This window comes from Entelurus aequoreus, linkage group LG02 (genome assembly GCF_033978785.1).
Source record: "Entelurus aequoreus isolate RoL-2023_Sb linkage group LG02, RoL_Eaeq_v1.1, whole genome shotgun sequence".
Classification (NCBI taxonomy): domain Eukaryota; kingdom Metazoa; phylum Chordata; class Actinopteri; order Syngnathiformes; family Syngnathidae; genus Entelurus; species Entelurus aequoreus.
In genome coordinates this window covers 75,803,262-75,829,725 of record NC_084732.1, presented here as the reverse complement: position 1 = coordinate 75,829,725, position 26,464 = coordinate 75,803,262, and the positions used below count along the sequence as shown (strand labels likewise).

Genomic DNA, 26,464 nt, shown 5'->3' with positions numbered 1-26,464 from the left:
TGTATGTGTATATAAGTGCATGTGTGTGCTCCGTTACAAGCAGCTAGACAGCTAAATGTCCTCCAATAAGCAAACAAGTTTGGTCTTTTTCTTGTATTTTACTCAAGTCATTTACAAAAGGTAAACATACCAGGAGCTAGCACAAGATTGTCCAAACTTTTTCCACCAAGGGCCGCATAAAAAAAAGTCAAAGTATTTGGGGATCATTTGGTAATGAGAAAAAGCCGAAATTTTGATACTGATAATTAATAGTCACACAACTTGTCACTTATAACACAAAGCTGACACTAAGTTTTTGTTGTACAATGTCTGTTTGTAGCATTTCTTTTTACGAAATAAAACAAACTATCAAAATGGCCCTCACATACTTGGACTTTTGAAAATTCCGACCCCTTTAGTTATTCACATCAGATTTTCAGCTTTTTTCTCATTACATTACTTATTTTAGTTCTTTCTTCTTAGATTTTTACTGTTGCTTTTTTTTTCGACAATTTGTTGCGGGCCAACAAAACTCGAGCTGCAGGCCACAAAAGGCCCCCGGGTTGTACTTTGTAGCTACACAACAGTTAAGCACAAAATAGCACATAAGCTAGATGGTCTCTGACATATGACATATATACACACGGCGAGTAAGCATGGAGATAGCCTAAAAACGTATTTTTCTAAATTGATTCCTAAAAAAAAAAATGTAAAAAAAAATTTTTTGTTTGATTACTTTTTAGAAAATTATTAATCTTTTTTCCATCGGAATTGGAAGGATTTAAATCCGGGAACTTATCTGACATGCCTCGTGTTGCAGTTCAGTGTCAGCTGTGTACAGTTTTCGGATGGACAAAGATAGTCTGCAATATTGAGAATGTTCCATTCCCTTGAAAGAGGGTTGCTGGTAAAAAAATAAAATAAAAGAATGTTTCTTGGTTTTGAAGTTTGGATATGATAAAATGCAAATATTGATATCGAGATTTTTGTAGAATAATAATTTTGTATTACTATGAGTCCAACTTCCATGTGCCACATGTAGATGTCAGGAATTGACTTCAGGCACATCACCATTAGATGGTAAGGTGAGCAAGGTGTGGGTCTACACAGCTTCCAGACAGGTACTTTTAAAAAGTCATCGTTATCGGAAACCAGCTACTGACAATCTTGCAATTTGGTTTATTTTTTTATTCAAGCATGTTTAGTGTGGAAGTAAGTTGGATTCTCTACTCTGTTGACTTCTATGATGTACATGTGCGTTAGTCTGCTGTTTTCTATTAAACTATCCTTCATAGACACATATATATTCTTGTTTCCCTATTCTCACCACTTTCAAAGGGGAAAACATGAACATGAAATAATGAGGGATAAAACAGAAGACACAAGTGTTTTATGGCGATTAAAAAAAACAATACAAGACATGGCGGTTATGAGGTGCTGAAATGTTGATGCATTTTGTGAATGAGTTGCTGAAAATGTCTCTTAGACACGAACGTAGATCCTTGTGCACACCACGTCGTCGGCTCCGAAGGTCTAAAAAAAATATAAAATTAAAATATCAGCATTATTGCATAGACCGTTTCACAGAATCGGTGCCAAATAAAATTCATAAATATACAATACAATTAACTGTACAATGTTTTTTTTTTACTAAGCAATGGGTTGATGAATGTTAATCGGATTGCATATTTGATCAATACAATAAAAAAATATTAATTTAAACCATTTGAACACTGGGGTAAAAATAGCATTTGTTGGCTGACCTGTGAAATTACATTTTAGTATGAAACGGATTCGAGGTGGGAATCCTTAGAATGTTAATCAATTAATAAAATAAAATAGAGCAAAATAAAGCCACTCTAACCCAATTCCAGCTTTACAGTACTTAAGATGTATATTTACAGAGCAAATGAGAAGACATTACTAAAAAAAGGAAAAACAAAAATTCATAAACATTGATAATAAATCAATAATTGTTGTTTATTGTTTTTAATACAAAAATTTATTTAAAAAATAATTTGCAAAAACCACTCCTAAAAAGCATTCTCAAAATTAATAGAAATTCGCCTTTTATATATAGATATGAATCGATCATTTGCAGCATCCCTAAAATGTGTTTTTGAAAAAAATAAATAAAACTGTTCACTAGCTGTAGTGACACTGCTAATACTGTGGTGTTTCATAACGGTCATCTGCCATCTACTGGACTAAAAAGCAACTACATTGGACCTGCATTTAAAATTAGCAAACATAATTGCTCATTTCTTGATAAATAACTGTGCAGAAAAGGAATATGAAATAGGCAATTGTGGTCAATGAACCTAATAGTAAACCGTAAAAGAAAAACACTTGTCTTATTTGGCAGTATCAAATCAAAATGTTGTTTTTTTTCAACCTTAAGACAAGTTTGTCAACACAAGCGTGGTCGATTTCAACGGATTCTAGGGAAGATAGACAGATGGACACATTGGAACCTATTTAGGTCGACATCCCTCGGCTTGGCAGACACACGTCGACATAACAGAAACTAATCATTGCCTGCGCATTTACTTGTAGTTTTAGTCCGAGACATAAGGAGGATAGGTGATGATAAAGGATTTTACAACCTTAGCGGGATCGATTTTAAAGTGTTGTACAGTAGATAGATGGCCGGAAACGCCGATAGATTAATATAATGGACCCCATATAAGTCGACGTCCCTTGTCTTGGCTGACACGCATCGACAGAAGCGGTTGTCGGCATAACCAGAACGAACCATTGCTGGCTCATTGTGAATTTAGTGAGAGACCTAAGTAGAATGGGCGATAAAGGATTTTTTCATCTACAGACAGATTTGTCAACATAAGCGGGGTCGATTGCAACAAGTTGTACTGTAGAAAGACGGACAAACACGTCGACGGACTGATGCAATAGAACCCATTTAAAAGTCGACATCCCTCGTCTTGGCTGACACATGTAGACATAAACGGCTGTTGACATAGGCAATTGTCGACATAAGTGGTTATCCACATAACCAAATCTAACCATTCATTGCACTTGTGACTTTTTTCAGAGACATAAAGAGAACGGGATGGGAAATGAAAGATTGTTCCAGCTGCAGACAGGTTTGTCAACATAAGCGGGGTTGACATAAACAGATTCAACATTAGGTACACATCGATGAAACCCATTTAAGTTGACATCCCTCGGCTTGGCTGGCTTGGCTGACACGCGTCGACATAAGCTGTTGTCGACATAACTGAAGCCACCTGCCTGTACATTTACTTGTGACTTTTGTCAGAAACATAAGGAGATAATAAAGACATTTTAAACCCCACATACGCGTTTGTCAACATAAGTGGGGTCGACTTAAATGGCTTCCAGTGTAGACAGACAGACGGACACACCCATAGATGGATACAATGGAACCCATTTAAGTCGACATCCCTCGGCTTGGCTGACACGTCAACATCAGCGTTTGTCGACATAACCGGAACTAACTATCCCCTGCACATTTACTTGTGACTAGTTTGAGGCATAAGGCGATAAAATATTTTTCAACCCCACAAACCTGTTTGTCAACAAAAGCAAGGTTGACTTAAACGGGCTCAATTGTAAACATTTAAGTAGACATCCCTTGGCTTGGCTGACACAAGTCAACACAAGTGGAAGCGAAGCCAAAACTAACCATTGCTTGCATATTTATTAACATAAAAATGCTTTTTTTCAACTTACTGAAAGGTTTGTCAACATAAGCGGGGTCAACTTAAACCGGTTCCGCCGTAGACACGCGGACGGACATGCCAGTAGATGGATACAATGCAACCCATTTAAGTCGACATCCCTCGGCTTGGCTGACATAAGCGGATGTTGGCATAACCGAAACTAACCACTCCCTACACATTTACTTGTGACTTTAGTCAGAGACATAAAGGAAAATGGGCGATGACAAAGCTTTTTTTTTTTACTTACAGACAGGTTCGTCAACCTAAACGAGTTCCTCTGTACATAGGTTCCAAACACACATAAGTAGTACGAAGAAAATGACCAGAACCCTGACCGTAAGCCTGTAAAACATCAACTAGTCTGTGCCCGTTAGGACCAGACGAGCACAACCAGCGTGTGTTTGCCTGGCTAAGACTTATGGCCGACTGCAGCGGCACACATCATCATTACTTCAGGCAGCGGTGCACAGCACGCTGACAAATGGAGTCCAGACGAGTCCATTTGGCGCACGGCCAGTCGCCCGGGGAGGCATTAAGTGGAGGTGAAGCTAGGCTTCATTTGCATTTCTCAGCCAGTGAGGCCGGAGGACAAGGTCAGATTATCACCGGCAGACATTTTCACCTGACTCTTCTCCCCACTTTAACTGGCCATTAGAGCCTGGTCCTCACAGAGCTGCGATCAAACTGTGTCATACCTAAACCAAGAATGAGCTTCCCCTCCCACTAATCATTTTAAGCACCGACTCAAAGTGGTCATTAAATTACGCCCGCTATCAATCACACTGCGGGCCGTGGTCCAGCATGTCTGCAGCCAAAGCTGGTCCTCTTCTGGCCAGAACGTCCTTTACGTAACATTTACATTCTTAGGATGCAAATGAAAAGTAGATTGGTTTTAAGATTTGACCGTAACACTTGACAGTGTGAGTGAAAACCAGACTGCCGCTATAGAAATAGGCGCAACGATCGAAATACCGATATTGATGGCAGTATAGTAGAACCTCTGGTTAAAAGTGCCCCGACTCAAACAGTTTTTAAGGGACATGAGCTGTGTCATTGCAATGAGCAAAGATTGGAGTTACGAGCCTCCCCACGAGTAGTTGGGGTAAAAAATTCTTGGTGGACGTTGGGTTCCGAGGCTGGATATTTATTTATTTATTCATTCTTCTGGGGCGTTGATGACTAGTGACGGAAGGAGATTTTTTTACATATACCCATATTTAAGTGTTACTTCTTTACTTCCATAGACATATTACAAAATAGCTAGTATTCTTCCTTCTTTCTAGTCTGCAAAGTAATGTGTGTCGGCCTTGAAGCATTGGAATGCAGGGAGTAGAGATAATTCAGGGAGTAGCCAAAACAACGAGGGTGGGAGCGAGGGACAGAGGGAAGAACACAGCACTTCCGTGGGTTTGGGGGGAGATCGAGCTTGGCTGGGCTAGGGAACGCTTCTGTACTGGATTGGTCTCACATTTGTCTTCAAAGCTTTGAGAATAAACCACAAAATACCAACTACTGCCTGGTGATCAATTTAAGCTTCAGTTTATGTGCCATAAAAAGAACTTGGGAGTGACCAGAAACTTAAATTCCCTGGAGGAACATCTGGTCAGCGCAACACTAGTGTCGCCCTCGAAGGCGGCTCACTCTACAGGGGTCAGCGTCCCGGGCTGCTGCAGCCGGGCTGTATGTCTGAGGTCCCAGAGTCCCGCTAGAGCCATCTATAGAGAGAACATGGACAACTCGGTTTCAGGGTTGAACCCAAACATGGCGCCCAGTAGTCACATGACAGTCTTTTGACCAATCACTTAAGAGATTGGCTGGCCAGACTCCCTCTGATTGGTCAAAAGCCTCTCACAAGACTACAGGGCGCCATGTTTGGGACCAACTCAATCTGAGTTGTCCAAACTCTTTCTATACATGGCTCTGTTGTTCCCCGGCTGCTGCGGCCGGGCTGTATGTCTGAGGTCCCCGAGTCCCGCTAGAGCCATCTATAGAGAGAGCATGGACAACTCTGTTTCAGGGTTGGACCCAAACATGGCGCCCAGTAGTCACATGACAGTCTTTTGACCAATCACTTAAGAGATTGTCTGGCCAGACTCCCTCTGATTGGTCAAAAGCCTCTTACGAGACTACAGGACGCCATGTTTGGGACCAGCTCAATCTGAGTTGTCCATACTCTTTCTATACATGGCTCTGGGTCCCGGGCTGCTGCGGCCGGGCTGTGTGTCTGAGGTCCCGAGTCCCGCTAGAGCCATCTATAGAGAGAGCATGGACAACTCGGTTTCAGGGTTGGACCCAAACATGGCGCCCAGTAGTCATGTGAGTCTTTTGACCAATCACCTAAGAGATTGTCTGACCAGACTCCCTCTGATTGGTCAAAAGCCTCTCACGAGACTACAGGGCGCCATGTTTGGGACCAGCTCAAACTGAGTTGTCCATACTCTTTCTATACATGGCTCTGGGTCCCTCCGCTTACCCCCGACTGGATGCCTGCTGATCTAGTCCCCACGCACAGTATGTAGTGGCACCTCAGTGTGTAAGTGTGGCATGGTGTTGCGCTGCGGCAATGGCCTTGTGTGTCAGTGGCAGCTGCTTAACATTCCATCTATATCGTTGGTGTCTCGCACGGGTGGGGCGGGTGATTCCCAAGGCCCTGTGATCGGCGGTCCTGCTATGGCCAACTTGAGTGGGATGGGGGGCAGAGGGGTTGGGCTCGTGGGGCCCTGTTGCTGGTGGGGCGAGGCGGTCTTCCTGTCCGACTGCGGGGAGTCTCTGGGCCTATTAGGACGAGGGGGGCTCCCCTCTTTCTGCCCGCATGGAGTGTGGTCTCTTGCTTCTCCCGTGCCTTGGCCTCAGCCGGGCTCTCTGTCTACAGCCTGCCGCTGGTCTGCCGGGCGGCACAGTGGGAAAGGTTCTGTCGGTCCTGTCACTATCCTGTGTGGGACCAGTGGTCCCTTGTTCCCTGGGCACCGCACCTGCTGTTTTTGGTTGGGGTATCTGGGTGGCTCGGGCCGTACTTTGGCTACCACACATACTGGGTGACAAATTAATTGTACACGCAAACATTTATACATAGGCACATACGGGCATACATAGATCTTTTTCTTTAGTTGAAGAAGCGGTAAAACAAATGGTAAAGGTTTGCCGACCTTTGCAGTAGATCAGGGGTCTTCAATGTTTTCCAGGCCAAGGACCCCCAGACTGATGGACAGGTGGAGCAAGGACCCACTACTTATATATCTTGTATAAAATTATGTTTTAAATTAGTAATTTAAATTAATTCTGCGAACCCCTTGGTGTAGACCTCTGCACTAGACCATTCATACCATGCTGGACCCCCTTCTGAGTATTCCTTTTGTACAGGGTGGCAGCTATCATTATTTACTTGCAAAAGAAACGATAGCATATACTAAATTGAACGTCTTTTTTACGCGCACAAATAGAGCGTGCTGTGGGTTTGACTTTATGGACTATTTTCAGTCTTTGATTTTGTTTCTACAGGAAAATGTGTCGGTTATCATTAAGAACTTGTGAGGAGTGACCGCATGCATGCTGGGCCTTAGCCCAGTGTTTTTTTTAACCATAGGGCCTGGGTCCATTGTTGGGCCCCAAGCACCCTCCAGAGGGCCACCAAAAATATCTGTTTCTTAGCTGTGGTCCGTATGGGTACGGTACTCACTTGTAATACACTTTTCCACCACTTGTGGCAGTAATGACATTACGGAGATCACACTCCTCAGCCTTCCCGGTAAGGTTTATTCGGGTGTACTAGAGAGGAGGCTACGCTGGATAGTCGAACCTCGGATTCAGGAGGAACAGTGTGGTTTTCGTCCTGGTCGTGGAACTGTGGACCAGCTCTATACTCTCGGCAGGATCCTTGAGGGTGCATGGGAGTTTGCCCAACCAGTCTACATGTGCTTTGTGGACTTGGAGAAGGCATTCGACCGTGTCCCTCGGGAGGTCCTGTGGGGAGTGCTCAGAGAGTATGGGGTATCGGACTGTCTGATTGTGGCGGTCCGCTCCCTGTACGATCAGTGTCAGAGCTTGGTCCGCATTGCCGGCAGTAAGTCGTTTCCAGTGAGGGTTGGACTCCGCCAAGGCTGCCCTTTGTCACCGATTCTGTTCATAACTTTTATGGACAGAATTTCTAGGCGCAGTCAAGGCGTTGAGGGGATCCGGTTTGGTGGCTGCAGGATTAGGTCTCTGCTTTTTGCGGATGATGTGGTCCTGATGGCTTCATCCGGCCAGGATCTTCAGCTCTCGCTGGATCGGTTCGCAGCCGAGTGTGAAGCGACTGGGATGAAAATCAGCACCTCCAAGTCCGAGTCCATGGTTCTCGCCCGGAAAAGGGTGGAGTGCCATCTCCGGGTTGGGGAGGAGACTCTGCCCCAAGTGGAGGAGTTCAAGTACCTAGGAGTCTTGTTCACGAGTGGGGGAAGAGTGGATCGTGAGGTCGACAGGCGGATCGGTGCGGCGTCTTCAGTAATGCGGACGCTGTATCGATCCGTTGTGGTAAAGAAGGAGCTGAGCCGGAAGGCAAAGCTCTCAATTTACCGGTCGATCTACGTTCCCATCCTCACCTATGGTCATGAGCTTTGGGTTATGACCGAAAGGACAAGATCACGGGTACAGGCGGCCGAAATGAGTTTCCTCCGCCGGGTGGCGGGGCTCTCCCTTAGAGATAGGGTGAGAAGCTCTGCCATCCGGGGGGAGCTCAAAGTAAAGCCGCTGCTCCTCCACATCGAGAGGAGCCAGATGAGGTGGTTTGGGCATCTGGTCAGGATGCCACCCCAACGCCTCCCTCGGGAGGTGTTTAGGGCACGTCCAACCGGTAGGAGGCCACGGGGAAGACCCAGGACACGTTGGGAAGACTATGTCTCCCGGCTGGCCTGGGAACGCCTCGGGATCCCCCGGGAGGAGCTGGACGAAGTGGCTGGGGAGAGGAAAGTCTAGGCTTCCCTGCTTAGGCTGCTGCCCCCGCGACCCGACCTCGGATAAGCGGAAGAAGATGGATGGATGGATGGATGGAGATAAAGTCATAGAGAAGATTCTTAAGCGCAAAAAGTGATGAAGCTGTCATTTCATTTGCACTTTAATTTTATGAACAGTTTATTTAAGAAACATATTTTTATTGATTTAGTTAGAATTGATTGTGCCACTGCATAATTGAATGTAAATTAATTTTTCATTAGTTTTTTGGAGTCCCTTTTTTTTTTGCAGTACATTTGATTAGTATTTATTTTTGTAATCAGCCTGACTTAAGCCTTGATTAATCTCTGTGATTAACACATTCCTTCATATCGTTTGCCAAAGTTTATCCTGTTAAAGTGTAAGTAGGTTAGATATAATTATTAAATATGTTTAAAATCAAGAGTGAAATTGCTACTTTATTTTTCGGACTATGAGGCGCACTTAAAATGCTTTAATTTTCTCAAAAAACGATGGTACACCTTATAACCCGGTGCGCCTAATGTACGAAATAATTCTAGTTGTGCTTACCGAACTTGAAGCAATTTTATTTGGTACATGGTGTAATGATAAGTGTGACCAGTAGATGGCAGTCACACATAAGATACACGTGTAGACTGCAATATGACGCCAGTAAACAGCACTAAAACTTTAAATGTTCCACTGAGAATATAGAACATTACACACGGTGCTCAAAAATCTTTCAAAATGTTTTAATACGACTTTGAAGCCGCACCGCTTGATGGATTGTCGGCCCATTACAGCTACCGTAGTCAGAGATACAAGTATCACTATGGTGTGTGTATAAGGGCCGCAAAATGGCACCCATTAGCAGACATATTATCTGGCGTTTTGTTTCACAATATTATGCAAAACCAACTCATCTTACCTTCTGGTACCTGCTGATCTTTTTTTGAGATCTGCATAAGTCCTGAAAATTTGCGCACGTCCACCAAAGACATAAAGATGGTCTGTAAAACATAAGCTATGCGACATTTTGACCAAAGAACCACCATTACATGTTATGTAGACCACAAGGAAGTGTTTTCCATTTAGAAAAAAACTCTTAATATGACCCCTTTAATGCGCCCTATAATACGGTGCGCCTTATGTATTAAAATAGACCTGAATAGACCCGCTCATCGGCAGTGCGCCTTATAATCCGGTGCGCCCTACGGTCCGGAAAATACGGTAATTCAGTCTTAATATTTGAGTGGGGCCCAGGCCCTTATCTTGTGGATGTCAAAAAGGTTAAGGACCCCTGCCTTAACCTACTTCTTATTGTCTCTTTATACACAATTTGTAAGGAAATATTAAATGATGCTTACTTATTTGCTTGTTTAAATCAAATTATATTTTGGTAAATTACATTAAAATTTATATTAAAGCATTTATGTCCTAGTCAGGATTTCCCCATTTCTACCCTCTTCTCCAAATTCTTTGTGATCATTTTCTCTTCCTATAAACATCACCGAATACTCACAAATATTTTACAGTTTGTGGATCCCCAGCTGTCACAGTTGCGCAATAAGGCTCGTTATAATCAATGGCTTTGATGAGAAATATTATTTGTTCAAAAGACGTGACACGTGGACTTTATGGACGATGCTGAATAAAAATAAGTACCTGTGTCAACTCAATGACAAAAATATTTTAGTTAAGGACAATTATTTGCAGAGATACAGTATTATCTTGTAAAAAAATATTTTTCCAATAACCCCATCCCCATGTGTCTTATCATTTTACAGTCAATGCAGAGGGACACACGCCCTTATCTGGAAGAAAAACATATTTTGTGTTGCTGAAATCCTTCACGTGATTGTATTTCTACGGTGGTTAGTCACAGTCTGTCCAGCTGAGTTCGTCATTACGTCCCTCTGGACTTTGTAAGACCATCTGTTCTGTGGAGTCCAGTGGGCCCTAACGTCTACATCGGAAGAACATGAACATCTTAACTTATCTTCAACTACTACTAACTTAAGGACAAATCGCTTCAATGCTGCTGTGTGTCTGTGATTCCTCTGATTTGGTGGATTAGTTGCTGTCCTTTTACAAACCCCAAAACCAGTGAAGTTGGCACGTTGTGGAAATCGTAAACAAAAACAGAATACAAGGATTTGCTGATCCTTTTCAACCTATATTCAACTGAATAGACTGCAAAGACAAGATATTTAACGTTCGAACTGGTAAAATGTGTTGTTTTTTGCATGTATTAGCTCATTTGGAATTTGATGTCTGCAACATGTTTCAAAAAAGCTGGCACAAGTGGCAAAAAAAACTGAGAAAGTTGAGGAATGCTCATCAAACACTTATTTGGAACATCCCATAGGTGAACAGGCTAATTGGGAACAGGTGGGGGACATAATTGGGTATAAAAGCAGTTTACATTAAATTCTCAGTCATTCACAAACAAGGATGGGGCGAGGGTCACCACTTTGTGAACAAATGCGTGAGAAATTTGTCCAACAGTTTAAGAACAACATTTCTCAACCAGCTATTGCAAGGAATTTTGGGATTTCACCATCTGCGGTCCGTAATATCATCATAAGGTTCAGAGAATCTGGAGAAAGCCAAAAACCAAAATTGAATCCCCTTGACCTTCGATCCCTCTGGCGGTACTGCATCAAAAACCGACATCAGTGTGTAAAGGATATCACCACATGAGCTCAGGAGCACTTCAGAAAACCACTGTCAGTAACTACAGTTTGTCGCTACATCTGTAAGTGCAAGTTAAAACTCTACTATGGAAAGCGAAAGCCATTTATCAACAACACCCAGAAACGCCGCCGGCTTCGGTGGGCCCGAGCTCATCTAAGATGGACTGATGCAAAGTGGAAAAGTGTTCTGTGGTCTGACAAGTCCACATTTCAAATTGCTTTTGGAAACTGTGGACGTTGTGTCCTCCGGACCAAAGAGGAAAAGAACCATCCAGATTGTTATAGGAGAAAAGTTGAAAAGCCAGCATCTGTGATGGTATGGGGGTGTATTAGTGTCCAGGCATGGGTAACTTACACATCTGTGAAGGCACCATTAAAGCTGAAATGTCCATACAGGTTTTGGAGCAACATAGGTTGCCATCCAAGCAAGGTCTTTTTCATGGACGCCCCTGCTTATTTCAGCAAGACAATGCCAAGCCACATTCTGCACGTGTTACAACAGCGTGGCTTCATAGTAAAAGAGTGCGAGTACTAGACTGGCCTGCCTGTAGTCCAGACCTGTCCCCCATTGAAAATGTGTGGCACATTATGAAGCCTAAAATACCACAACGGAGACCCCAGACTGTCGAACAACTTAAGCTGTACATCAAGCAAGAATGGGAAAGAATTCCACCTGAAAAAGTTCAAAAATTGGTCTCCTCAGTTCCCAAACATTTACTGAGTGTTGTTAAAAGGAAAGGCCATGTAACACAGTGGTAAAAATGCACCTGTGCCAACTTTTTTGCAATGTGTTGCTGCCATTCAATTCTAAGTTAATGAGTTTCTCAGTTCGAACATTAAACATCTTGTCTTTGCAGTCTATTCAATTGAATATAAGTTGAAAAGGATTTGCAAATCTTTGTATTCTGTTTTTATTTACCATTTACACAACGTGCCAACTTCACTGGTTTAGGGTTTTGTACATTAAGTGGATTATTCCTTTAGTACAAAGTGGGGACTGTTATTAATCACTTGCAAAAAGAGCGATTGCATGAATAACACAAATGCTGTTGTGGGCTAGCGAGTGTTAAGTTAAAGTTAAAGTACCAATGATTGTCACACACACACTAGGTGTGGTGAAATTTGTCCTCTGCATTTGACCCATCCCCTTGATCACCCCCTGGGAGGTGAGGGGAGCAGTGGGCAGCAGCGTAGCCGCGCCCGGGAATCATTTTTTTTGGTGATTTATCCCCCAATTCCAACCCTTGATGCTGAGTGCCAAGCAGGGAGGTAATGGGTCCCATTTTTATAGTCTTTGGTATGACTCGGCCGGGGTTTGAACTCACAACCTACCGATCTCAGGGCGGACACTCTAACCACTAGGCCACTGAGTGTGCGGTGACTTCTGGATTTTTTAAAGTCACTTTAGTTGATTTACAATGATTGTATGTGTTTTGTATAGGAAACCACACACACAAACGAACCCTCCATTACTCCCTCGGTCTGACTGCTCCTTTCTCGTCAGCTCCTGCTTTGCCGATGTTAATGGAAGGGGATTTAACTTTTGCAAATGTTTCATATCGTAGCAATACGGTTGTTAAAGTTACAGATTTTTGTGATTTCTGATCATTTGTGTGGGCACCAATCGGACCTCTGTGTGTGTGCGTGTAATGGCAGAGCAGCGCATACAGACGACAGCAGCGTGTTCTTTGTTTTGCCGTGTTAATTAAAGAGAAAGTTGTATTTGTGTGATATACAGTACTGTATAGCACTTTATACTCGGGTTGTACGGTATACCGGTATTAGTATAGTACCGCGATACTCATTTTTGGTACTATACCGCCTATGAAAAGTACCGGTCCCCGATCATAATCCTCGCCTCCATGGCGACAAATAAAGTAAGTTTCTTACAAATATCATCCCTGCAGGACGAGGAAGAGCTAAACATGCTTCACTACACACCGTATCTCACCGGCATCACAATGTAAACAAACGCCATTGGTGGATCTACACCTAACATCCACTGTAATGATACCAAGTACAGGAGCGATACTACTATGATTACGTCTATATTTTTTGCCATCACAACATCTTCTTACTTTTTAAAAAAAAATGTATATTATGTTATAAACTCAGTAAATATGTCCCTGGACACATGATGACTTTGAATATGACCAATGTATGATCCTGTAACAACTTGGTATCGGATTGATACCTAAATATGTGGTATCATCCAAAACTCAAACAAGTTGAAAAACTTATTCGGGTGTTACCATTTAGTGGTCAATTGTACGGAATATGTACTTCACTGTGCAACCTACTAATAAAAGTCTCAATCAAAAACTAATGTAAAGTATCCAAACAACAGAAGAATAAGTGATTATTACATTTTAACAGAAGTGTAGATAGAACATGTTAAAAGAGAAAGTAAGCAGATATTAACAGTAAATGAACAAGTAGATTATTAATTAATTTTTTACCACTTAACCTTAATAATTTTGACAAAACAATATAATGGAAGATGACACAATATGTTACTGCATATGTCAGCAGACTAAATTAGGAGCCTTTGGTTGCTTACTTACTACTAAAAAAGACAAGTTGTCACTATGTTCACTAGAGATGTCCAATAATGGCTTTTTTGCCGATATTCGGATATTGTCCAACTCTTAATTACTGATTCCAATATCAACCGATACCGATATATACAGTCGTGGAATTAACACATTATTATGCCTAATTTTGTTGTGATGCCCAGCTGGATGCATTAAACAATGTAACAAGGTTTTTCAAAATAAATCAACTCAAGTTATGGAAACAAATGCCAACATGGCACTGCCATATTTATTATTGAAGTCACAAAGTGCATTATTTTTTTTAACATGCCTCAAAACAGCAGCTTGGAATTTGGGACATGCTCTCCCTGTGAGAGCATGAGGAAGTTGAGGTGGGCGGGGTTGGGGGGGGGGGCGGGGTTGAGGTGGGGAGGTAGCGGGGGGTGTATACTGTAGCGTCCCGGAAGAGTTTAGTGCTGCAAGGGGTTCTGGGTATTTGTTCTGTTGTGTTTATGTTGTGTTACGGTGCGGATGTGTTTGTCATTCTTGTTTGGTGTGGGTTCACAGTGTGGCGCATATTTGTAACAGTGTTAAAATTGTTTATACGGCTACCCTCAGTGTGACCTGTATGGCTGTTGACCAAGTATGCATTGCATTCACTTGTGTGTGTGAAAAGCCGTAGATATTATGTGATTATTGGGCCGGCACGCAAAGGTAGTGCTTTTAAGGTTTATTGGCGCTCTGTACTTCTCCCTACGTCCGTGTACACAGCGGCGTTTTAATAAGTCATAAATGTTACTTTTTGAAACCGATACCGATAATTTTGAAACCGATAATTTCCGATATTACATTTTAAAGCATTTATCGGCCGATAATATCGGCAGTCCGATATTATCGGACATCCCTAATGTTCACTATTTTATTTAAGGACAAACTTGCAATAAGAAACATATTTTTAATGTACCCTAAGATTTTTTCTTAAAATAAATAATGTACATTTTTGTGGTCCCCTTTATTTAGAAAAGTACCGAAAAGTATCGAAATAATTTTAGTACCGGTACCAAAATATTGGTATCAGGACAACACTACTTTATATTGTATTCAATGTGTACAAACCTTCACTAAAATATAGACTTTTGTTGAGGCTGGAACCCATTATTCATATTTACATTGTTTCTTATGGAGAAATTTGCTTCGATATACAAACTTCAATTTAGGAACCCTGTTCAAGAACCAATTGAGTTTGTAAATCGTATTTGTAAATAAATTAAAAAAAGAAAGGTAACTACCAATATGAGTTCATCTCTTCTGAGTTCTCTGGTCCAAAAGGTTTTGGGCCCACTGCCGCTCAGTAGAGTTTGTTTGCAGAACATTTTGTTTTCTGTCTCCCAAGTGGCCAGACTCTGTAGAGAAATACAACATGTCTCTTGTTCAGTTTGTGTCCATCATTCAACTAACGGCATGCAGCTGTGTTCCAAGTGTCAGTACAGTGGAGAGCAAATGTTATGATTCACTACAGCTATTCTCCTGCATGATGGTATGTTCAGGTTTTTTACTCCAAACGTAGCCGACGCCGTAGATTTATGATCAGCGATGTTTTCAAGCTTACCTTACACTTTCGTCCATCCACCGTCTCCTCATGAAATTCCTCGCCGACGTGGAAGTTGATCTCTGTGGTGCGGACGGTGGTGGAGGTCTTGATGTAGAACTGCTCGCCGGTCTGTCTGATCTCCACGTGGGGCTTGGAGGCGGCCGCCACGGCCACCTTCCTCAGCATGGCATTCACACCTGGGAGCACACACGCGCTTCTTGTCAGCGCTTTGGCAATGCTGATCATTAGTGATGTGCGGATCGATACTGAAACATTGATACCACCGATACCAGATCTTTATGCTCTAATATCAATTATCCAATTAAAATATCAATATTTTTTGATCATTTAGTCCAGGAGTGTCCAAACTTTTTCCACCATACTGAAAAGTCAAAGTATGCAGGGGCCATATTGGGTTTTTTTTATTAAAGAAAATACTAAAAGAGATTGTTTCAGCTATTATTATACAGTCATGGTCAAAAGTTTACATACAATTGTAAAGAACATAATGTCATGGCTGTGTTGCGTTTCCAATCATTTCTACAAGTCTTATTTTTTTGTGATTGGAGCACATACTTGTTGGTCACAAAAAAACATCCATGAAGTTTGGTTCTTTTATGAATTTATTATGGGTCTACTGAAAATGTGACCAAATCTGCTGGGTCAAAAGTATACATACAGCAATGTTAATATTTGCTTACATGTCCCTTGGCAAGTTTCACTGCAATAAGGTGCTTTTGGTAGCCATCCACAAGCTTTTGGTTGAATTTTTGACCACTCCTCTTGACAAAATTGGTGCAGTTCAGCCAAATGTGTTGGTTTTCAGACATGGACTTGTTTCTTCAGCATTGTCCACATGTTTAAGTCAAGACTTTGGGAAGACCATTCTTAAACCTTAATTCTAGCCTGATTTAGCCATTCCTTTACCACTTTTGACGTGTGTTTGGGGTCATTGTCCTGTTGGAACACCCAACCCCGCCCAAGACCCAACCTCCGGGCTGATGATTTTAGGTTGTCCTGAAGAATTTGGAGGTAATCCTCCTTTTTCATTGTCCCATTTACTCTCTGTAAAGCACCAGTTCCATTGGCAGCAAAACAGGCCCAGAGTTTAATACGACCACCACCATGCTTGGCGGTAGGCATGGTGTTCCTGGGATTAAAGGCCTCATCTTTTCTCCTCCAAACATATTGCTGGGTATTGTGGCCAAACAGCTCAATTTTTGTTCCAACAGAACAATGATCCCAAACACACATCAAAAGTGTTAAAGGAATGGCTAAATCAGGCTAGAGTTAAGGTTTTAGAATGGCCTTCTCAAAGTCCTGACTTAAACCCCATTGAGAACATTTGGACAATGCTGAAGAAACAAGTCCATGTCAGAAAATTGCACCAATTTGATCAAGAGGAGTGGTCAAAAATTCAACCAGAAGCTTGTGGATGGCTACCAAAAGCACCTTATTGCAGTGAAACTTGCCAAGGGACATGTAAGCAAATATTAACATTGCTGTATGTATACTTTTGACCCAGCAGATTTGGTCACATTTTCAGTAGACCCATAATAAATTCATAAAAGAACCAAACTTCATGAATGTTTTTTGTGACCAACAAGTTTGTGCTCCAATCACTCTATCACAAAAATAATAAATAATAGTAACAACAATATATTTAGATAATAGCAATATGAAAACAAACAATTAAATTCAGTTTTTTCGTTTAATTTTTTTTTTTTATTCCGTTGTTTACCTTTTCAACTTATTTTACCGCCACAGAGTGTGTGACTTTTGTGTCATAAATACAATTTTATAAAAATATTTCTTAATTAAAAATGCAAAAATCCTCACATTTATTTGTGCAATAAGGACAATTCTGACCAGTATTTTAGATCAAAGCATAACAATGGTATGCATGTCTCAATACGTGCTTTAAGTACATTTCAGGTGCTTTTTTGAAACCTTTATTTTGTTAGCGCAGTCAGTGGGGGGAAGTGTACTGCTGTTCTGAGCTTGGGCTTAAAAACCCATCTTTTTAAAAAAGCCTTTTTATAGATTTTTATAGATATGCATGCTGGTTATAGCTATTGGGCTGTTTCTAGTTTTATATTTTATTTATTTTTACTATCTTTTATTATTATTATTATTATTATTACTATTTTCTTTTTCTTTTTTTAACACTGTGGCACTTTGAGGTTGTTTGCTCAACTTAAAGTGCTTTTTACAAATAAAATCTAATATTATTATTATTATTATTATTATTATTATTATTATTGATGAGTCTGAAGACAACTTGAGGCTGCTTGAAAATAAAAAGAGCGAGCCTGTCAAGTTGCGACTGCTGTCCTGTTTGTACGTAGATCTTACACGGATGATGTCGTTCACAACAACACAAGCCGATGAGATGTGTTGTGGATGTATGGATTGTTCTTGCTCGCTTTAATTTTGTAGTTTAGTCGCTGTTTCAAGTGGCCGTCTCGACATTGTTTATCTTAGGACGTGTTTCGTGGATAAATGAGCGGTCCCGAACACATTATTTTCCCAAACCAATGTTCTTTTTTCTCACAATAACAACATTTCACTTACATTTATGTCAATTTCCGTGATGTTCTGCGTTTAACAGAAGATTTCGTTTTATTGGCCAATTCTGTGACTCCGTCCGCGGTTACATGGAAATCATACGCCTTACTTTTTTGTTGAGTTTAGTGATTACACATAAATGCGCTTTGTCAAATAAAAAGTAGCAACCATGATGACATCCTTAAAGGCCTACTGAAATGAGATTTTCTTATTTAAACGGGGATAGCAGATCCATTCTGTGTCATACTTGATCATTTCGCGATATTGCCATATTTTTGCTGAAAGGATTTAGTAGAGAACATCGACGATAAAGTTCGCAACTTTTGGTCGCTGATAAAAAAGCCTTGCCTGTACCGGAAGTAGCGTGACGTCACAGGTTGTGGAGCTCCTCACATCTGCACATTGTTTACAATCATGGCCACAAGCAGCGAGAGCGATTCGGACCGAGAAAGCGACGATTTCCCCATTAATTTGAGCGAGGATGAAAGATTCGTGGATGAGGATAGTGAGAGTGAAGGATTAGAGGGCAGTGGAAGCGATTCAGATAGGGAAGATGCTGTGAGAGGCGGGTGGGACTATGTTGTCCCAGTTCTCCACAGGCCAATGGTAAAGCTTGACTGTCATCGTTCTGGAATGTAAACAATGAAACACCGGCTACGACGTAGCCGCTACATGTTTGTGTTGCTGCAGCCATCCGCTAATACACCGCTTCCCACCTACAGCTTTCTTCTTTGCTATCTCCAATTGTTCATTAAACAAATTGCAAAAGATTCACCAACACAGATGTCCAGAATACTGTGGAATTTTGCGATGAAAACAGATGACTTAATAGCTGGCCACAATGGTGTCCCAAAATATCCGCTACAATCCGTGACGTCACGCGCAAACGTCATCATACCGAGACGTTTTCAGCAGGATATTTTGCGGGAAATTTAAAATTGCACTTTACTAATCTAACCCGGCCGTATTGGCATGTGTTGCAATGTTAAGATTTCATCATTGATATATAAACTATCAGACTGCATGGTTGGTAGTAGTGGGTTTCAGTAGGCCTTTAACTTCATAGTAGATGTGGTCTTTTTTTTTCCACTCGTTTGCTCATTTTTCCATTTAAGAACTTTCAGTTTTGGTTGATTTTTGCGCCGCCAGTGGACAAAAGCGGTAGTGTTTTGCCAGAATGAAGACCACATTCCCCATGAGGACTAGCGCATGTAGCGTCAAACTGACATGATGTCCGCTGTAATGTTGGCACAAATATTACGTCTCTAATGGCTATGTTGACGTTAAATAGCAGACACTTTCAAGAAATGATCTTGGATTGCGCTACAAACATGACGCTACTACCAAGGATGTATCGGGGCGGATGCAGGTCCGAAGCAACGTTTTTTTCCGAAGGAAGTAGTAGTGAAACGATCAAGCTGGTGGCTATTTATTGCTACCAAGCAAATTTCTGATAGCTAACATTAGTATTATCATTTTGATTTGAGCATTGAATCGTACTTACTAGTTTAGCAGGAACCGAGCCAAGGCAGGGTCGGTCTGAAATTCCTCGTCTTTGAGCAAACGCCAGCGAGTGAAAGCCGAGGCAATTTTGATCCTGACTGTCCGTTTTTCTTCTTTTGTCACCTCAGACAAAACTTTTCGTTTCTTTGGTTTTTCTAGAGCTTCAGCCATGATAGCTGTATTTGCACATAGGCATTCTTCTTCTTTTAGTTTTCTGGTTTTCGCATCAACTTCCGTCTTTTTAACAAACGGTGAAAGGGAAAAGTGACGTATGCCGTAAAGAGAGTCAGCACATTTTGTAGTTTTTTGTGTGACAGAGGTGTCATTCAACTAGTTGTATGATCCCAAAAGTTATGAAAATATTTTATGAAGGTTGAAAAGTTACTTAGTGCGGCTTTAATTAAAATAAAAAATGTGATGAATTGTCCAGCCTGACCAAAAATACAGCAAACATTTACTGAAAGGGCAGTAAAAAAAAAATCAGCGTTTGTCCCCTGAGGGTTAATTCATGTTGTTAGAATTTGTGGATCGGGGGTTTCAAAATAAATATTTTTAAAAAATCGGCAGACTCAATATTTTTGTAACAAAATATTAAAATATCATGAAAACGTTAAATGCACATTGTCCAACTCGGTGGACATTTCACTTGAATCCCTGCAAGTTAAAAAAAAAAGCACGCATGGAGAGTAATAAAAACACTTCTGGACTACGTTGTCATTCATCATGCACGGAAGGTTTAAAAGCACGCCAGTGAGCAAACAACCTCCACTTCAGAATAAAACATGTAGGAAGGAGCAGAGGAGCTCTGTCTCAGCAGATGTTGAACAATGAACCAGAGGAATGTGGGCACACTTTGCCCTCTTCAGCTCTCCTGTCCATCATGATAGATTTAGAATGAGCGCAGAAGCCCTTAACCCTCTTTGGGACTCCCTTTTACTAGAAACTATTGGAAAAGACCTGCAGCCCATAACAGTATTTTCTCCAAATCAGACCTCCTTATGCACACCTTCACCTCACTCCGTCCATCAAACATACAAAAAAATTATTTAGCCAGGTTGGCTCTGTCCAGGTGTCTTCTCAATGCAAAAGCTAGAAAAGGAGATGCTCACCCAGAGCTTTTAGCAACTCCTCAAAATTCTCGCTGCTTTTCATCTTCCAGGTGCCTGCGAAATCCGGCATTTTCTCCTTTTCGGCCTCTTGGTCTCGTCTGCTGCTTCTCTTTCCGATGTCTCTCCTCTTGTGGGCTTAATGATCCCCTCCACCTCCTCTTTATCACACACACACACACACACACACACACACACACACACACACACACACACACACACACACACACACACACACACTCTTGTATTTGTTATCATCTTGAGACCGCCGAATAAAGCCATATAAAGATTAATAATATACAAACTATATCAATATAAAAAAGCTTGTTGTGAAAAATTAGTTGGAATTTCACAAGAAAAAGGTCACAATTTCAGAAGAATTTTTTTTTTTTATAATAAAAGTCGTAATTTGACTCAACGCAAGTCAAAATGTCCAAAGAAAAACGGAACATTTGTGCAATATCATGGTGAAAGTTGGAATTTTACTCAATAACCGCCGCAATTTTACAAGAAAAGCTTAAAATGTTGGCAAATTTATGAAATGAGTCGTAATTTTACTCAACAAAAGTCACAATTTTTAAAAGAGAACTTTAAAATGTTGGCAATGTTATGAAAATAATCGGAATTGTACTTGGTAAAAATGATGACAAAAGTTATGATTTTACTCAAAAAATTTGACTTTTTCACAAGAACAACACAACAATTGGCAATATTGTAATAAAAGTCATAATTTTATATGACAAATGTCACCGTTTAGCATTAAAAAGTAATAATTTTACATAAAAAAGTCATAATTTTATTAGAAAATATTGCAATATTACAGAAATAATATGTAAAATTGTTCCCAATTTTATAAGAAAAAAGTTGACACATTGTGAGAAAAAGACTGCTTTTGATTAATTTATTTTTGGTTTGTAATTGGTTTTTAATCTTCGTTATTTACTTCAAGTTATTACAGTATGTCTCTATATACATTTTTTTTTTTTTTATGTTTAAATACATTTTGGTCAAAGGGGGCGCATTTCAATTTTTTACACACACTTGTTATTTCATATGTTGACCAGAGAGGGAGCACTTTTAAAACCGACACACAGTCAATTTGAAAAATCCCTCCTTTTTGGGACCACCCTAATTTTGATAGATTTCACCACCAGGGGTGCAAGTGAGATCTCTATTTTTTGTTTTTGTTAATGTGCTTAAGACCGAGGACAAACGAGTCACGGACCACAGGTGGCCCCTGTGCCGCACTTTGGGCAACCCAGCTGTGGAAGCTAACTGTTAATGGCCACTACAGTCTTAGTACCGTAGTGTATTTGTTCATCCTATGGTCACAAATGGGACGCGGGTTGTCTTACGTCCGCATCGGAAGTCGTAAAATCAGCTGTTCACCTGGCGGGTTTTTTCGGGGATGAATAGGGAAGTCCTTCTTTAGCTGCCGTCTTGTTTTATCATATATTGCTGCCTTTGCACCTGTCAATGTTTACTTTTGTATGCACATTAAATTAACAAAATAATCCTGACTTTGGAGCAATGTTCACGGACTCTAGTATTTGGCTCTTTATTAGATGCAATGGTTTTCCGTATTGGAACCATGATTTTGGTCCTCATATGGACGGTACTTTTCCTTGTTGATGTCTCAAGAAGAGTAGGCATACAAGAACACACACACACACACACACACACCCATGAGAATAGGAGGCTCCTCTGCTCACATGTTCCCTTCCCCATCTGTCATTTTTTGGACAGAGTGCTTTTTTCAGACAAGTTTTGATAAATAATGCGAGCGGCGAGTACTTCGTCAACCCACCAGGAAGTCGGTCTTATTATCCTTCGCATCGAGAAAAGATGGGCGTCGAATAGGGAAGCATTGTTCTGAGTGGATGTTTTGCGTAGAAGAACGAAAGATGTGCATGATAGTCACACAATGACATGTGCTGACACGCAGGCCTTCAGGGTTTCATCAGCAGAAACGCATTAACTCGAAAAAAAGACTATTGATTTTTTGCTGTTAATAGTTTCTGCTCTTTTTCTTATGCCTTTTGTGGCCCTGAACAAGAGTAATGTCGTCCCTCGCTACATCGCACCTCCAAGTTTGCGGCTTGTAACGGTGACTTAATGTCCAAAAGGCTTTCTTAATATTAAAAACCCACATTTAGAAAGTCATAAACAGGCTTTTTAAATATGCAATATTTCATTGATGAATGCAAATCTCCACTTCGTGGAAATGCATTGAGCACAGTCAGAGACAGCAATAAACGAGGGTTTACTGTGTTAGTTCAAGTATGTTTATACTTGGGTTAGAGATGCGACAATATGAAAATGTCATATCACGGTTATTATTATTATTATTATTGCAATATTGTTGAACGTGCTCAAAAAGTACCGTATTTTCCAGACCATGAGGCGCACCGGATTAGGTGCATTAAAGGGGCCATATTATGATTTATTTTTTCTAAATTGAAACCACTTCCTTGTGGTCTACATAACATGTAATGGTGGTTCTTTTGGTCAAAATGTTGCATAGATTATGTTTTACAGATCATCTTCAAGCCGCTTTCTGACAGTCGCTTCCGGATGCGCCGTTTTGTGGGCGGTCTTATTTACGTGGCTCACCTTCGGCAGCGTCTTCTCCCCGTCATCTTTGTTGTAGCGGTGTAGCGTGCAAGGACGGGAGTGGAAGAAGTGTCAAAAGATGGCGCTAACTGATTTAATGACATTCAGACTTTACTTAAATCAATAACGGAGCAGCATCTCCTCATCCGTGGCTCACTAGTGCAACAACAACGCCGGAAATGTGTCCCGTGAAAAACCGTCCAACCGGAATTCTCGAATAACTAAAGTTCCTTGGGTAAATAATGTAAACTCACTACACCGGTATGTTTTAGCGCTTTCATGGCGAGTTTACTGATAGATATAAGAACTTTACACTACTTTATATTACAAATGGCAACAGCAGATGATGATTGTCAGATAAGAAGATAGGGAAAAAGAAGAAGCTTATCGACCACGGTGTCGGACTACAAAGGCGGTCGCGCGCAAATTTTCAGGACTTATGCAGATCCCGAATACACATCAGCAGGTACCAGAAAGTAACAAATGTTGCTTTTGCATAATATTGCGAAACAAAACAGCAGATAATATGTCTTACCTTATACTCACACTATAATAATACTCGTATGTTTAATGTGCCGACAATCCATCAAGCGGTGCAACTTCATAGATTACCAAAGTTGTACTAAAACATTTTGATAGATTTTTGAACGCAGTGTGTAATGTTCTATATTTTTAATGGAACATATAACATTTTGGTGTTTACTGGTGTCATATTGCAGTCTACACATATCTCTTATGTGTGACTGCAACTGGTCACACTTATCATTTCACCATGTACCAAATAAAATAGCTTCAAGGTCGGCAAGCACAACCAAAATTATTCCGTACATTAGGCGCACTGTCGAGTTTTGAGAAAATGAAAGGATTTTAAGAGCGCTTTAGAGTCCGAAAAACACGGTATACACACTGAAATCTTTTGACCAAGTGATTATTTTAACAACTAAAATAAATGTATACTGTGAGACAGTGGTGGGCCAGCAGGGCATTCTCTGCTGGCTTAACATAAATCATTATCATAGATTGATAAAAGGTCATTTCATTTTTAATTTACTTTACCTTAATGTATAAAAGTATTCATCATATTCTATTTATGTCATGTTAGGCTCCAGACTTTTATCCAATCAGAATACAGCTAGCCTGTTTTGCCAGCGCTGTATGAAATCTGCCAGAGGCCTTCTGAACGTGGCAGTCTTTGCAGTGCACACAGTTGATTGACAGTTGCGAAAGCCAATCAGATCACGAGTTGTTGACAGTAGGTTCTAGGTTGCTTCATGTTGAATGGTTGAACGTGACATACGCTTCCTGTGGTTAGATACTCACTTGTGAGAGCAGGCAGTGCTATGAAGATCGACCGAGCCGCAACGGAGCCACACCAGCTGGCAAAGAAATCTGGGGCCGTACTTATCAAGCTTCTTAGAGTGCCATTTTACACTTAAGTCCTGAGAATTTGCGAAATTTAGTCCTACTCTCAAACTTAAGAAAAAAAGCTTTTTATCAACGTTCTTAAGTCTAAGAATCACTCCTACTCTCCACGATATTTAAGAGACCTTCAGAGGTGTCTTAAGTGGTTAGGAGTTGCCAGCAGGGGATGGCACTGAGGCGAGAGAGACGTGCGCGAACGTTCAGGGAACGGAACAATGTTTTTTTTTTTTTTTGATGACGAGCAGCTGATCAAACGGTATCGTTTAGACAGAGCGGATATTATTTTTGTCACAGATTTAATACTTTTCGATTCCTTGTTGATTTCTGCATGTGTCTGCAGTGGGCTAGTATATATAGAGCCACCCACACCAGTTTCAAATTAGTTGCCTAATTAATGAATTGGAAAGAAAATGTTATGACAGTAGCGTATGTGTGTGGCCGTGAGGTGAGTGACGTCAGTGAGTGTGTGGGCGATAGAAGAGAGGGAGCGGTAGCGTGAGTGCCGGCGGGGACTAGTTTGTTTTGTATTATTTTGTAGTTTATTGTCAAAATATACACTCCCATTGTCCACTTAAATATTTCCAAGATATTTATTTATTCTTAGACAACGGATTCCCTTCCGTGATTGGTCATTTCTATGGACACAGAAATGACGTCACCTAAAATTCCGTTTACGGCACATAGTAATGTCGTAATTCAGCTCTGAGTGTGACACTTAAGATTCAGTCCTACACTTCGCTGAAAGTGTGAGTAAGACGCTTGATAACTAACTTTTAAGTGCAGCTTTCAGCGAAGAATTTATTTACTCTTAAGTCAACTCTTAGCAGACTTCTTAGGAGTAATTCTAAGAAGCTTGATAAGTACGGCCCCTGATATGTACTCACTTTTTTTAACCACCGATGGCCGAAGGTGAGCAAAACATTGATTAGGTTGCAGATATACTCTTGCAGGGTTATTTCGCACCATTCACCACCACTGAACAGATGTCACCATTCCAGGTATCTTTCAAAGGCCACTGCGGAAGAAGCGGAATTGTAGGTAAGAATTGTTTTGGCTAGGGCAAACAAACTCATTCCAGGATCATAATTTCGCCCTGCAGAGCGGAAAGCTTCTCTGAGATGTTATCCACTTTGCTATTTAGTCAAGAAACCACAAATGTCTGAGTGCCCAGAATCCTATCATTTGTGGCAGCTGTTGGGTACCTTGAACGGCATCTTCCAATTTGTCATTCAGCAGATGGTTCCAAATAGGCAGATGTCTTCAATGTCCTCGACTGAAAGAATCACCAGGCACACGGCACTCCACTTCTCCTAAGAGTCCACCGCGTGTCTAGCAACAAACATTCTGCCAGGACAGGCAAGTTCTCCTGAACCCGAGCTTCTCATCCAGAAGATCTTCTCAATTTCGTCGAGAGGCCAGTGGATCAATTCCATTAATATTTTGGAGAGCAGTGTAAAAAAGGCTGCAAGAAAGTTAAGACGAGACAAAGAAGCAAAAGCAAGTGTGATAAGGGTGAGGGAAGGGAAAGGGCCCGCCTTCATTGAGAGCCAGATAGGAAATATCTAATGAAACACAAATGTATACTAAAAACACTACTGAAATATGTTATAATGGATGCATGAAGTGGTTAAAAATAATGCCACAAAGCAAAAACAAGGAACCCACACAATTTTTCCAAAATAAAACATGGAGATAAGGGCAACATGGCTAGAATGCTGGATGCAGCCAGAGGACAATGAATGAGAGGCATGTGGGCACACTTTGCCCTCTTCAGCTCCCCTGTCCATCATGATAGATTGAGTCCGGCAAATGAGCGCTAAAG

At 41.0% G+C, this 26,464-nt stretch overlaps 1 protein-coding gene across 2 annotated transcripts; it reads right to left on the bottom strand.

Annotated features, from left to right (window-relative positions):
* Positions 1–399: 399 nt before the first annotated feature.
* LOC133639304 (cellular retinoic acid-binding protein 1) lies at positions 400–26,064 on the bottom strand. Of its 2 annotated transcripts, XM_062032533.1 has the most exons (6): positions 25,845–26,064; positions 25,527–25,657; positions 20,611–20,766; positions 15,449–15,627; positions 15,129–15,242; positions 400–1,512 (listed from the first exon to the last, which is right to left on the bottom strand). In XM_062032533.1, exons 3-6 carry the CDS (start codon positions 20,678–20,680, stop codon positions 1,462–1,464), a joined length of 414 nt encoding a protein of 137 aa, XP_061888517.1. In that variant the 5' UTR covers positions 20,681–20,766; positions 25,527–25,657; positions 25,845–26,064; the 3' UTR covers positions 400–1,461. The 2 variants fall into 2 exon arrangements, with proteins under 2 accessions (XP_061888517.1, XP_061888524.1); XM_062032540.1 differs by lacking the exons at positions 25,527–25,657; positions 25,845–26,064 and having other exon boundaries at positions 20,611–20,768.
* Positions 26,065–26,464: the final 400 nt, after the last annotated feature.